Source organism: Pholcus phalangioides, unplaced genomic scaffold, assembly GCF_987345545.1.
Source record: "Pholcus phalangioides strain wild (caught in Gottingen) unplaced genomic scaffold, Ppha-v1.0 ptg000008l_1, whole genome shotgun sequence".
In the NCBI taxonomy this organism is placed as follows: Eukaryota; Metazoa; Arthropoda; class Arachnida; order Araneae; family Pholcidae; genus Pholcus; species Pholcus phalangioides.
In genome coordinates, this window is record NW_028301601.1 from 34,544,139 (window position 1) to 34,558,603 (window position 14,465).

The window sequence follows — 14,465 nt, forward strand, 5'->3', positions numbered from 1 at the left end:
GGATGAGAAAGATAGTGAACAAGTGAGCACAGAAGTGAGTGGATGAGAAAGTTAGTGAGCAAGTGAGCATAGGAGTGAGCAAAAAATCGAATCGGTGAGTAAGTGAGCACAGGAGTGAGCAGTTAAGAAAATCAGTAAGTGAGAATAGTAGTGCTAAGTAACTGAGCAAATCAGTAAGTGAGCACAAAAGTAGTGAATGAGCAAGTGAGCATAAGAATAAGTGAATAAGCAAATGAGCGCTAAATGTGAGTTGAAACTAGGAGTGAGGCATAAGAAAGAATAACATATAAAAGTGAGAAAATTTAAAAAAATATTAAATTTTACTTTAAAGTCGGAAAACAATAGAATAATGGTGCAAAAATTTTCTTCTAAAGAAACCGAGACGTGACGGTAATCAGACTCAGGGACGGGCTTAAGTATTTTGCGGCCCCCTCTAAAACAGGTTCTGTCAAAACCCTAGGCCAGAGGGTTCGGTGTCTGATTTTTTTTATCATAGAAGTCTGAATTTCCGGTCTTTCATTTCTGACTTTGAGATCTTAGATGTCGGAATTTTAGATCTTAGGTGTATGAATTTTAAGACTTGGACAGTATTTTAAGCTATTGCTCTGTTAAATCAAAATGTGAATTGAAGTCATTTTTTCAAGTCAATATGTAGTCAAATCATTTTTATCTCGTTTTGCGACCCCTAAAATTCCGCAGCCCAGTGCGACCGTACCTTTTGCACCTACCAAAGTCCAGCCCTGATCAGACTGATGGGTCGGAATCTACACTGGGCCTGATGAGTGTGAAAGAAAAGGTTAACACTGGCAACAATATTTTTTTTTTCAGTTGAGACGAGCAGTCATGGATGTATGTGAATAGACCTTTATCAGCCATTATTTAATTGTTTCCCCCTTTTTCTTAAATCTGTCATTTTGCTTCTTCTAATGTCTTCTTTTTTCACCGTTTAGGGAAGTATTCAGCGACAAGGTTTAAACTATAGTCACAATTTTTTGATGAGAGATCGACACGGATTGGTTAAATACAGGTTTTTAACCAATCTATGTTGACCTCTTTTCCAAAAATTGTAACTAGTGTTTAAACCATGTCGGTGAATACGGCCCTTCGGGTAAATATTCTCGTCTCTCCCATTCTCCTGAAATCTTAGACGAACTTAGGCGTCAAGAGTTACCCTCGATGTTGATCCGAAACACACACTTCTGATTCACAAACAAGTCTATAAAATTTCATTTGATTTTCAGAAGCTTTATTCAAGTTTCATGAAAGAAAATTACTGCGAAATACCAGAACATTAAACAACATATTGCAATTCGATCATGGACAAACTCCTTTTGCATTATATAGTTCGGGACCTTGAAGACCGTCAGGTTTCTTGCATTTCTTGCCGTCCTTACATCTGTCATTCCGAATAGTTAAACATTCCTCTCCTGGACACTAAAAAAAAGAAAGAAAATTTTTTAAATTATCTTACTTTGTTTTTTAAATTCAAGCAGTCGTTATACAATACAAATACTAATACAATTGAATATTTGGTTGTATTCTAAAGAGCTTTCTTTCACCCGTGGTGTTGTTATGTTACAATAATGCATCAACACACCCCTGACCCAGCCCTAAGGCCATACAGGTGTACAATCCGTAAATCAGAAGCCGCCATCCCACTCAGTACAGATCTGACTGGGCGAAACGGAAATAAATCCCGAATCGAGAATCAGCGGAGCCAGATTTGAGGGTTGTTGCCAACCCTCTTAATGTCCGTCGTGTGGTTTTTAGCTATAGCTACTGAGCTTAGACCGCTGACCAAGTGGGGCTTAGTGATACATTGCACCAAGCTGAAGCCCCACTGTATCGATCTGGAGAACCCCATTGACTGTCGTGAGACAGTCAATGGGGTTCTCAATGGTTATTACGACGGTTATGTTACGGGGTAAATGTGATAAATCGGTGATTGTACATAATCACCGATCCTAGCGGTAAATTTGATCAATTTCACTAAATTTATCACTTTTTACCGCCGGTTATGAACAATTCTCAAATGAAATTGGTATGCTTCATAAAAGTGGAAAAAATCATGCAGAAATATCGCTTAAATTCAACCATTTACCAGTTCCTCCCGTACGTGATATGGGTGCACTACACACATATTTCATAACAATTAATTAAAATGAAAGTAAGTGCAACTAGGATCACTGTTCTGGGCATTTGTATTCACGAGCGGCTTAGGATATCTGAACATTATTCAGCAGTGGTCGAAAAATCGAAAAGAATGCTCGGTTTCATTTTCAAAAGAGTCTTCGCGTTCTCCCAAAGTCATTCTTTCGCTTTTCTGAGGCAGTTTGTCGTGGACTGGAGGACTATAACGTCGTGAACTATAAGGTTTTGGGGACCATACTTACTGCTACTTAACCGTACATGCACCTCATGCACATTCCCCTACGGAATTTATAACGAATCGGCACATTCCGGATGCATTCTGAGTGTATGTATGGCCCTAACGTATTTATGTCATCGAGTTGCGCTTGTTTCGTGTTCGTGCTGCCATCTGCATTCCATTTTCTGAAGTGAGAATGCTTGAATTTTTATGTTACTATAATGTCGCGTTGTAGGTCTGCCTGCTCTTTGCGAAGAGACTTTTTCAAATGGGAGATCGGGTCGCGCGCGCGCATCCAGTCTTCGAAGTTGGAAAACCGCAGAAAACCAACTTCGGCCGACCACCACCACTGTGCCGTCAACGGGGTTCGTGCCTGGATCCTCAGCACGAATACCCTCACGACCGCACAGTGGCAACATACTTTCAGGGGGAAAGCGGACCAAAAAAAAAAAATACATAAGGTAAATAATTTGCAGGCGGAAAAAACTAAAGAGAAATAATTTGCGGATTTGAAGAAAATAAATAAACAGGAGAAAATAATGAATACATGAAGGAAAAATTTACGGACAGAAAAAAAAAAATACATAAGAGGAATTATTTGTGGACCAGCAAAAATATATAGACAAAGGAAAATCAGACGATATATTTGTCGTACACGACGTCTCCCCTCCCCCCGCCCCCGTAAAACAAATTTTTATTAAATGCAATATGCAGAAGTCTTTCATTTCTTGCCAAATTGGCAATTTTTTAGCGATTTTAGCATCTCTTTCGCCATTTCCTCGTCAATTTGAATCTTTTCGGTAATAGTTGGCGATATCCCGTATTTAAGATCTCAATTACCTGTATTTGTCTCTGTGAAATATGGTCAGAGTATTCGCTCATGCAGAGGAATATAAAGATTTGATTTACCAAATTAAATCTAGAACCCCTTAATACACGTATATCAAGTCGTCTTAATTAAATCCATACCTTGAAGCAAACGTCACAACATTTGCAATAACCTTTGTATGTTCCGCATTGGCAGTCGCGCTTCGGACATTCTTCTGGTACACATTTGAAGGCTTTACAATTCGGTAGAGACGTACTTTCGGTTCCACTGAATCTGTAAATGAAGCAAAGATTGCAGATATTAAAATGTTCAGCACTGAAGTGTTGTGAACCACCGCATCACCCAGGGCCGTCTTAAGAGCATCATGGTCCTCCCCCTCCCCGGGGCCAAATGCAGGCCCGTCATTTGGGGAATCAGGGGCCCCGCCGGCCGTTCTCGAGGCCGGCACCCAAAGAAGTGATCAATTAGGGACCGTTCGTAAAGGGATTAAAATTTATTTGCCGTTTCAAAAAATAGTTGACAGTATTTTATATTGAGGAGGAAGAGGAGATACATTTCCTGATCAGATTTCATATACAGGATGTCCCATAAATTCGTTAGCAGTTTAAAAATTCAAGGAATTGGTATACAGTCGAATCCCGTTTTAACGAATACCGTTATAGCGAAAAAATCTCGTTTTAACGAACGCTTTTCGGCAAATTATGTACATGGTCTTCTGAACGGCGTCAATATCTCTCGGATTTTGAGATACCTACGCAGGGCTATTTATTAGAGGTCTTCATCCAATACGAGGCTCCTGGGCTGTAAATGGGTAAACCAGTATTTCTCAGCGTGTGTGTCGCGGTGATCTAATGATATTGATGTGTGTGTGCCTATTTATGATTCGAAGGGATTTTTTTTTTTGTATACACAATATCTACTAAACCAAGTGTGCTCAAGCTTTTGGAGAGTGCGGATCTCTTCAGTGGTTTGAAATGCGTTGTTGGCCACTTGAGTTATCTGGAAATGTACTGCAGGTGATCTAAAAGTGTGGCGCGGGCAATTTAAGGGATCTGTAAACACGCCACGAGCAATTCAAGTGATCTGGAAATGCCCTCAAAGCCACTTAAATGATCGTGAAACGTGCCAAGGGACATTAAATTACTCCATAAAAATTAAATTAAAAAAATTAAACTACAAAATATGTCGTGGCCACTTGACTGAACTGTACTACGTGCTCTGCGAGCAACCCCACACAAGTGATATGGAAATGTGATTTCAGCTACTGGAGTAATCTGCAAATGTATCGTGAGCCACTTGAATGAACTGGAGGTGTGCCAAGGGTCACTGAAGAAATTTCGCCACGGGCCACATCAGATAACTCCAAATGCCACATTTGACCCGCGAGTCATGGGTTGACCATGTAAGAATATGTACACACAGCCTATATAGATCACAGCCTATAGAGTCCCTGTTGCAAGATGTAGAAAATTGTGCTCCTCACAATTTTCTGAATTTAAAAAAAAGGATTTTAGCTTGGGGAGGGGGGGGGGGCGGCTGGGGAATGCTGTTTTAGAAAAAATTTAAAAAAAAAGTGCACGATTTAACATTTTGAAACCTATTATATGCGAGAAAGAAAAACGTCGTCGTCCCGTTTGACCAAACAGGGCGTATGTTCATTGCTCTTACAACGCGGATTTTTATCGGATAAAGTTATCAATCAGTTATTGTCATCAGAAACCCTGAGTCTCGACGTGATCAAATTATAATTATTAAAAAATTCCTGTTCTGGGGAGCCGCAGATGAACCATGCAACCGCGGTGACAAGAGTTTGGGAACCACTGGGGTAAACCTTTCCGCCAAGATGGCCCTGCTCACATAACTATGATACCACACGGAGAAAGTTCAAATGTTTGTTAATAGATTTTCAAGATTGTTAGAATTTAATCATTATTTTTGAATATATGAAGCACTTACAAGCAGAAAAGTGCAACCGCAAAACATAAGATGAGGACTGTCTTCATTTTCGCAGGCGAGTTATTCTGAAAAGAAACCAAAAAGTAGACAATTACTCAATATTATTCAATAAATTAAGATAATGAAGGGGGGAAAAAACATGCAAATTGTCATTAAACATCGCAAGTTTTTTCTAAATATTTCTTGTTTTCGAAGTAGTATGGCCAATGAGACAAAATTATACCATGTAAATTACAACGGGCCAACACCGGGACCATCTTAGACGGGGAATAAATATTACAGTCGAATCTCGTTTTAACGAACACTTTTCTGATCGCCCAGATAAGTTCACACAGGAACAATGCAAAAACCTGGAATCCCTTTAAAACTAAATATCGTTTTAACGAACTCCAAGATACCGAAGAAATCACTTCGTTATAAAAGTTCTCTATACTGATAAATATCGTTTTAGAGTTCCAAACTAGCTAAGGCTTCAGATGCTGTATGTAGTAAAGCGTATATAAGTGCATATTAGTGCAGCGGTTCTCAACGTTTTTGACTCGCAGAGCCCTGTATAGGCTTATTTTTTATACATCACTTTCGCTATTTCACCAGCTTTCCATTCATTCACATTTTTCATATCAACTGAATTTGCTTTCTCTCAAATCTGTTATGGAAACACATCATACCGTTCTTTGAAACGATTCAACCAGCTGACACTTGCTTGAAAGTTTTCGCATCCAACAAGCACGTGGGAATTCCAAAACCTTTTCTCCCGCAACTGGCACACATTTCGGGAACTAATGTCCAGGAACCAGGTAAAGCCAGCTGCATCGATATCTTGTAAATTCGAAAGTTAGATCTTTTTCCTATAACTACTGTTTGAATCTGCAATTTCGATTTCGTCCGCTTTTTCAAAAACGTTGAAAGAATAGACAATTCTACAGACAAACTTCTGGGGGTGATCGTACACGTCAAAGCAAATAAATTTCGCAATGGAGCCTTTGTTCGAAATGCATTTATTTAATCAGGAAACTAAAAACAAAAGGTCCAAAAACAGCCGTAGGTTGCGGATATCAGAGAAAATAAAACATACCAATGTACCCCAGGCTATGGGGACTCACAGTAAATGCTCAAAGTGGCGTCCGAGGGTACAGTTACACAACTGACACCGGAAAATATGAAAGAATGGCACAGTCTCTCAAAGCAAGAATAACAGCGGCACATGTCCACATATAGGATGCCCATCGCTGTCTCTTTCCGTGATATATATGTACAGATAATTTAACGTCTAAGAGTAGGAGGGAATGATTCACACTCATATTGCGATATCGTCACAAAAAGTAAGATTTTATAACCTCATAAGACTATTTTCATTACAATTCCGTGATATCATTGCGCCATTAATTCAACAAGAAGTAACAGACTGGTAACTGATGATGGAAGTAGATATGGCCAACAAAACGGAATATATATTTACCATAGAAGTCGTGACTACTCTTCCACGAATCTAGTAAATGAAAACCAACGTCTTTTCCCGTCAAACGGCAAGAGTGATGTAAAATCCATCTTAACAATTTGATGAGTACACGTACTTCGAACCTGGAACAAGGTAAAGCCAGCTGCATCGATATCTTTTAAATTCGAAAGCTAGATCTTTTTCCTATAACTACTGTTTGAATTTGCAATATGGATGTAAAATCCATCTTAACAATTTTATGAGTACGCGTACTTGACACTGGCTACGTAGCATTCAAAATTTCACTGCTTGCCCGCTGGGGAAATAAACATGAATAGGCTTACAGCTGTTGCAATAAAAGTTAATAATGATTTATCATTGTTATTATAGGAAACGGAAACAGTTGCTGAAAAAAAAAATGAGTTAGAGCTGAAAGAAAAATGAAGGTTTTCTGTGTAAATACAAACATCTGAAATATTTCAGGTCGAAATCGACAAGATTGGTTGAAACCTTTTGGAAAGATCGTCAGATGCGATTCCCCAAATGCGAAAAATAAATAAGTAAAGCAAGATCACTTCTGTTGATCCTATTCAAAACACGGCAACGACCAGCGTTTCTCAACATATGATCCGTGAAGATGGCATATGTGGTCCGTAGGTAGCCGTGATAAAAATATTCACCTGTTGCAATTGATATTAGTAATTCGTTTATGAGTTCACAAACAAAATTACACACTTAGGTCCACCAAGCACCATCGAGAAAAATGCATGAAATTGCGATCCTAAATACGGGATATGACTAAATTTTGCCAAAAACTACAATTTATTGCGTTAACGCGATTTACTAATCACTGCTAAAACTGATGAAGAGTGTGAGGGTGTGGAAGTAGGCTTCTACAGATCGCATAAACATATAAAATTCGGTAAACGATGATCTTGAATAATAATCAGTAAAATACGCGGCATCGCTAATTGTCATCAAATACATTATCGGAAATATGTTTTTTTTTAATTTTAATTACGATTTGTGAATCGTAATTAAAATTTAAAAAAAAAAACAGGACAAAACGTTAAATCTGACAAATAAAGCAAAATAAGGATGTGGGAACTAATAAATGTGAGAAAACGTATAATTAAAATTATAATAAAAATAATAACAAACAGTAATTATATTAAATATTGTAATTGTATAATTTATATACAAATGTATGATTTTGCATTTATTATCATAATGAAGTTTATATTACGAAAACTCTGTGTACCTGTATGTATTTCTTGAATTTAGTAAGTATTGAAATTTCAAATGTGGGAATCGTCGAAAAACGGGACAAATGTATAAAAAATATCGGAACAACGAAAACTACAAAAATGTTACGCAATAGGGGACACAACTGGTCCGTCGTATTGTTTCAGACATTTTACTGGTTTACAGAAAGATTGAGAAACGCTGCTCTACACTCCACACTAAATAACAATAAAAATAGATTGATAGAAATAAATTGTTTTACCCTTCGTTATTCGTGTTATAACTCTATTATGTCTGAAAAATATACGGAGGTGCATAGGTATTTTACTGGCGAACCGTTGATTCTAGAGGAATACTTCCACTTGGGAAAAGTATCCAAATAACGTGTAGTACTCATATGTCATTTGTGTTGCAAGGGGTTGTATAGTTATGAAAATAAAAATAACTTTTTCAACCCCGTGTGCCCAAAACCCCAGTCAAAAATATGTTGCCCTCTTACCTGACGCCAACTACAAAAAATTACGTTTCTAAGTGCAATATTTACTGAGATATTCAAATTAGAAAAGGCGAGGAAAATAGAGAAAAAAACAGCATTAAATGCGGGATTTATGGGCATCTTTTTCTCAGCCATCTTGTTGGGCATCTTTTTCTCAGCCATCTTGTTGGGCATTTTGCCTGTTGTGGCGTTGTATTTGTATAAAATCGTTCTCCTGCATTTTTTTTTAGTGCTGTTTTTCCCAACTTCTCCGTTTTTAAACTCTTGTCTCAGTGAATATTGTACTTAGAAACATGGAACTTCTTTTGGCGTGAAAAGAGACAGGACAACGATTTCCTAATTGGGTTTTTGAGCATACGGGAGCGGTATAAAAAGTTGTTTTTTTTTTAATTTCAATAACTCAACAATTTCAGGAAACACTGCTGTAAAGTAATGTTCAGTGTGTGTTTATGCTAGCTGAATTTAAATCAGTGATGCATGCTAAATGCCGTGTACGTACAAACTAAATCAAATGTAGAGATTACCACGTCAACAATACACATCTCTCGCAGCAATTAATTTAGTTACATCTGAAATGTTACAAAATGCTTGGCAAGAGATGGAATAGCATTTGGGCATCTGCAGGGACACCAATGGTACTCACGTTGAACTTTATTACTTAAACTGCAGGAGTTGCCTTCTTAAATGCAACTAAAACTTAAAACAGATCATGTATAGTTTTCTAACTATAAGCCATTACTTCTGGATACCTTGAGCACTGGTGCAAGCGCCCCTCATCCATTTTGGAGCAGCAAAATTCATTTTTGGAGCAGAAATTTCGAAAATGGAGCAGAACTAAAAACTAACAATATCTGCAATATAAGATGTAATTTTTCTGTTAAATGCCAAAAGTTTTGCCAAAAATGGTTGGAACAAATAATCTATATATATAAAAACCAAGGTATGTCTGTTTGTACTTTGTGCATTACTACACCATTCATCCGATCGCCATGAAACTTTGGGAAGTTGTTGAGTACACTCCCGCGAAGGTTTTTCTCTCTCTGGCATAGTTTTTTTTTTCTTCCTTTCCTTCATTTCCTTGAATTTCCTTTCTTCTGCGATCGCAGCAACGCGCGACGGGTAAGCTAGTTCTAAATGAATTTCCTTCCAAAGTCCATTTAAATTTTTTTCTGAAATATCTGTCACTACTAAAACATGCATTACTGAAATGACGAAAAAAAATTATTACTCTCTTTTCAAATTAAGCACCATGCGTACTGAAAATCTAGGCAGCAAGAGAAAAAAAAAATTCTACTGCTTAAACATCAAAATCTTATTCATCCTGATATAGCAAAAAAAGTGTGTGCAGAATATAATAAGGATCTCCGTGAAAAAAAAGTTAACTTCTCACAGAATTTAAAGAAATGATTAAATTTAAAAGCAAAATGCAAAAAATGAGAAAAATATATAAAAATACCTTATTTACTTAAACAATTTCTCAACATAATAGCATGTTAATAGATTAAAAATGTTTTTTTTTTCCTTCTGCTGTTTTTTCAGCCTGAAACCTGTTAAGAAATTTTCTATACGAATCACGAGTCGCTTTCAGAAGAGTTCAGCATCTCAATGACAATTTTTTTCAAATTTTCCATGCCCTTGAACATAAGATTTCGTGTATCTTATTCCATTAAAGTATCGGATGGACAGATTTATCTCTGTTCAAAAAGACTTTTGTTAACACTGAACTCTCTTTCACTGTCTAAGTTACCATGTGCTAAAAATAAAAAATCCTTCACCAAAACTGGAAAAATTTTGAATTTTGGGCTGCTGCTTGTTGAATATGTCTGCCGAATATAAAACTATCTATTCTCTGAACTGATTTCACTTCTTGTAATTCTTTGCATCGTAGTGCAACCCATTCATCACACATAATTGATAGTTCTGTTGGTGATGCAATATTAAGCAACATCCCAGCAATACGTGAGGGAATAATGTACCATACCAGCAATGCACGAGAGGGAGCACAAAAAACAAGAAAAGATGCAAACATTTCATTCACTCCAACATGTTTTGGAAAAGTGGGACATTTATATATAACAGGTATCTCACAGAAGTTATATAAAATGAACATGTTCCTAGTACAAGCTCCTTCCTTCGACTATTGTTAAGAGCATGCCCCCCCCCCACCACCAATGCAGGTACGGACCGTGTGGCCATATTGGAAGCCGCTCTAGGAGGTGTGCCAAATGGGGTTGAAAGGGTGAAAAAAGCTTTTTCGGCCAATAAAAACGTGGTCAGTTGCGCCAAATATATGTTCTGCATGGATAGCGATTTTTTCCTCGAGCCGCCCTCTGTTCGCCAAATAAGGATTTTCGCGATGTGAAATCGTTACGATCGGCAACCGCCGACGATAATCACACGACCGCATAGTGGCTGGACGACAAACCTATGGATATTTTAGATGGAGTTTCTACAGATCCTGTTTTTTCCCAACGGTCTGCGAAAAATTTCGTTGATTTAAACGAGTTAACCAATCCCTTTTTTCGATTCTTCGCAAAGGCGCGTGTGCAATACTGTGAAAAATAAAACGAATCTATGCCGTAGATATGCTGTCTTTGAATGCAGGTTGGTAGCCACGGAATTTACGTTCATTTTCAGTATATAACCCGCAGGAGAAAAACACTCTCCGAAATCGGAAAATTCGATATATTCATTCTCGGACTTTGATTGCCCGCGGGTTATACCAATAACAATATAGGATTTTGTACTTCAAAGCAGCAGAACTACTTTCCAAGGTCACGAGATAACGCGATTATACAGTACTAGGTGGTGGGAAATGAACGCGTCCCGTGAACAAAATTTTCGCATGATTTTTTTCCTAAATTCCGGGTATTTGACGCACTACAGCGCCCTAGCGGTACCTCCGCGAACCACAAACAAGAACTGGCGCAAATGCGCAGGGATTCGGCGGCTTAGCGCACCATCTAGCAAGATTACCGTTTTGGCGCAATTGGCGCAGCTCTTGCACCCCTGTTTGTTGTGGCGAAACAAAGAAGTATTTTCTAACTAGAAAAAATAAAAGTTTTCCAATATATTTTGGAGTAGATCTTAAATGTTCTACCAAATGCGGCAAACAGTTGACTGAACTGAACGAACCGAGAACGACTCTGTGACCCGGAGGGTTACAGTCGTGCCGGTAAAAATACTCCAGCTGGCAGTCCAGCCGATTAAGCAAGGGAACAGGGAGAGGAAACAAAAAAAAAAAGAAATAGTAATAATAATTAAAAAACATAGAAAAACAAAATTAACCCAACAGGGACTATGCAGCAATTATACACTATCTACCAATAAGTATTTGGACACCTATGCAAATGACGATATCTGCGGTCCCGAGATACGTCACGCCCTCCGCCGGTATATATCGTGTAGGAAACAACATCGGCATTAGTCGCATGCAAGATGCCGCCAGTTCGGAGCTCTCTGATTTCGAGAAAGGTATAATTATCGGGTATCACAAAAATGACCGATCCTTAAGGGACATATCTAGCGAGCTGAAGTACCCAAAATCGACAGTGGCCTATGTGATTAAGAAGTGGAAGGTGAGCTGTGATTGTCGGAATTTGCCCCGAGTCGGCAGACCAACGAAACTGGGAGATAGAGACCGACGGGTGCTGTCCAGTGAAATTTGGAAGAACCGCACCCAACCGATGGCCCTCATCCGCGAGGAGTTTCAACAGGCATCCGGGAGTATTGTTTCAATGAATACCATCCGTAAGGAAGCACATCTGATTGGTTTTCATGGTCGTGCTGCTGCCCATAAGCCTTTGATCACAAAGTCCAACCGCGTTGCTCGGTTAATGTGGTGCAAAGCACATCGAAATTGGACCGTAGATCAGTGGAAGCGGGTTCTTTGGAGCGACGAATCAAGGTTCACCCTCTACCGTTCGGATGGCAGGGTCTGGGTATGGCGTCTGCCTGGAGAACGTCTCCTGCCAGAATGCATTGTGCCAACAATCAAGTTCGGCGGAGGTGGAATTATGGTCTGGGGGTGTTTCTCCTGGTATGGACTGGGACCCTTGGTCCCCATTCATGGTAAGCTCAACGCCGATGCCTACTGCACTATTTTGGATGACACTGTGCGTCCTACGTTGTGGCAGTTTTACGGGGTGGACCCCTGTTACTTCCAGGACGACAATGCCAGCTGTCATACTGCGAGGTTAACCAAGGCTTGGTATGGTGCCAATGGGGTTCATCGAATGGACTGGCCTGCCCAGAGCCCAGACCTGAACCCTATCGAGAACCTCTGGGACGAGTTGGATCGCAGAATTAAGGGGTGCCCTACCCGTCCAAAATCGGTGAAGGAACTGACATGTCTTCTCCAAGCCGAGTGGAAGAAAATACCTCTAGCCGTCACACAAGGACTTGTGGAAAGTATGCCCCGGAGGGTTCACGCTGTAATTGCCTCTCGTGGAGGCTCTACCAACTATTGATGTTGAATAAAGTTAGTTTTTCTTTTCTATCACAGGTGTCCAAATACTTATTGGTAGATAGTGTAGAAACCATAACAGCAATACCCGCGCGGAGCTTTCAGACATGTGAAGATGAGATAGACCGGTTGAAAACCCGTACAGGCACAGATAGTGGACACAAAGTCGCCAAGAAAAGAGTTGAAATGCACGCGAAAGGAAAGGAAAGCTCCTGCGGGTGTCATAGGCTGAGGGAAAATTTGTATTAGAATCTGTGAATCTGTGGTGCTATAAAAAGTTGATTATGTTGAGTTTGCTCCCCCCCCCCCCAGTTCCACGTGCAAGGCTCCCATCTCGACCTCACTACACACGTGTTGCCCGTATTTCGATGATGCTACTAAGCAGTTTGACTAATGTTATTTTAATTAGATTGGTGAATTATTACTTCAAAGTGCCCTCTTTATCCTCGGATGGAACCTGAAACGACTTTTTTTCCAACGAGGCCTAGAAAAAGGTCGGCCACCAGTGATTTTGATCACTTGCTGGAAGATTTTCGCGCGCTTTTATAAATTTACCAAGAAAAAATATCAGTTCTCAAAAAACATTTCGAGCAACATGTATCGTTTTAGACTTTCAATGTCTTTGCATACAAACAAGCAAATTTCGTTAGTAAAGGTTAGTAAAGACGCTATAAGATTATAAAAGATGTATAGTACTTACTTCCACGAGGGCAGTGGAAAAGTGAAGCAACGACGTAATTAAAACCGTCGCAGATGGTGGTGTCTAAACATTGTCTCCATGTTTGACCAGACGATGCCTGCAGTTTGATAAACGAGCGCAGCCGTATTTCGTGCAAACGATGCATCTGTGGAAAACTTTTAACGGCCCTCCAAGCCAGGCAACATCAAGAGTCTCATGTAGACTCACAGAAATAATTTATAGAATGACTAAGGTTTTTGATATTTCGGATAACAAGAGGTATTTTGCGTTTTCTGATGCAACAAAAATTTTTCTTTGTAGATGTTAATTTTAGCACTTTTTTCTCTGAAGATGTTTATTTAGATGTACGAAATGTATGACCGTGAATTTGTTGCAACAGAAAGCCAGACCAGCAAGAATCAACATCTCTTACATCATAGGGATAACTTATGCGACCTGTCGGAAAGCAAGCTTACTCTATAGCAGTTGTTCCCAAAGTGGAAGTCACTTTAATGAGTTGGTGGGGGTTGCGAGAGATTATCCAGAATGAAATCGCCCGAAGAAATTTATTTTCATTCTTCGCCACGTAAGTAAAAATACGTCGAAACTAAAAAATACATGCACTCAGTTCAGCAGCAACTTAATGTATCACATAATGTAATTTTATCAAGTTCTACATGTATAATAATCAATAGATTAACTAAAGATTTACACAAGAGAGGGAGGGGGAGATTCAGAAAGAATCAACCGAATTTTAAATATTTTTGTTTTTAATTTTTAAAAACATAGAACGATGTGTGTAAATGTACAGGAATAATATCTACATTTTAGATTATTAACGCTAGCGTGTCGTTTATGAAGTTTTTTAATGCGAAAGTGCAGCAGTCATATTGAAATACTGGGAGGGCTTGAAATGTCGAAAAGAAGGAAGCGGGAATAAAAAATATTGTGGGGAGAGTACACTGGGTACTCGCTACAGTAGAAATTAT

At 38.9% G+C, this 14,465-nt stretch overlaps 1 protein-coding gene across 3 annotated transcripts; it reads right to left on the reverse strand.

The window, feature by feature from the left end:
- Positions 1 to 1,224: 1,224 nt before the first annotated feature.
- LOC149084201 (8.6 kDa transglutaminase substrate-like) lies at positions 1,225 to 13,753 on the reverse strand. Of its 3 annotated transcripts, none has more exons than XM_089234543.1 (4): positions 13,498 to 13,753; positions 5,154 to 5,218; positions 3,338 to 3,470; positions 1,225 to 1,434 (listed from the first exon to the last, which is right to left on the reverse strand). In XM_089234543.1, exons 2-4 carry the CDS (start codon positions 5,198 to 5,200, stop codon positions 1,315 to 1,317), a joined length of 300 nt encoding a protein of 99 aa, XP_089090669.1. In that variant the 5' UTR covers positions 5,201 to 5,218; positions 13,498 to 13,753; the 3' UTR covers positions 1,225 to 1,314. The 3 variants fall into 3 exon arrangements, with proteins under 3 accessions (XP_089090669.1, XP_089090670.1, XP_089090668.1); XM_089234544.1 differs by lacking the exon at positions 13,498 to 13,753 and adding an exon at positions 6,613 to 6,734; XM_089234542.1 differs by lacking the exon at positions 13,498 to 13,753 and adding an exon at positions 6,229 to 6,374.
- Positions 13,754 to 14,465: the final 712 nt, after the last annotated feature.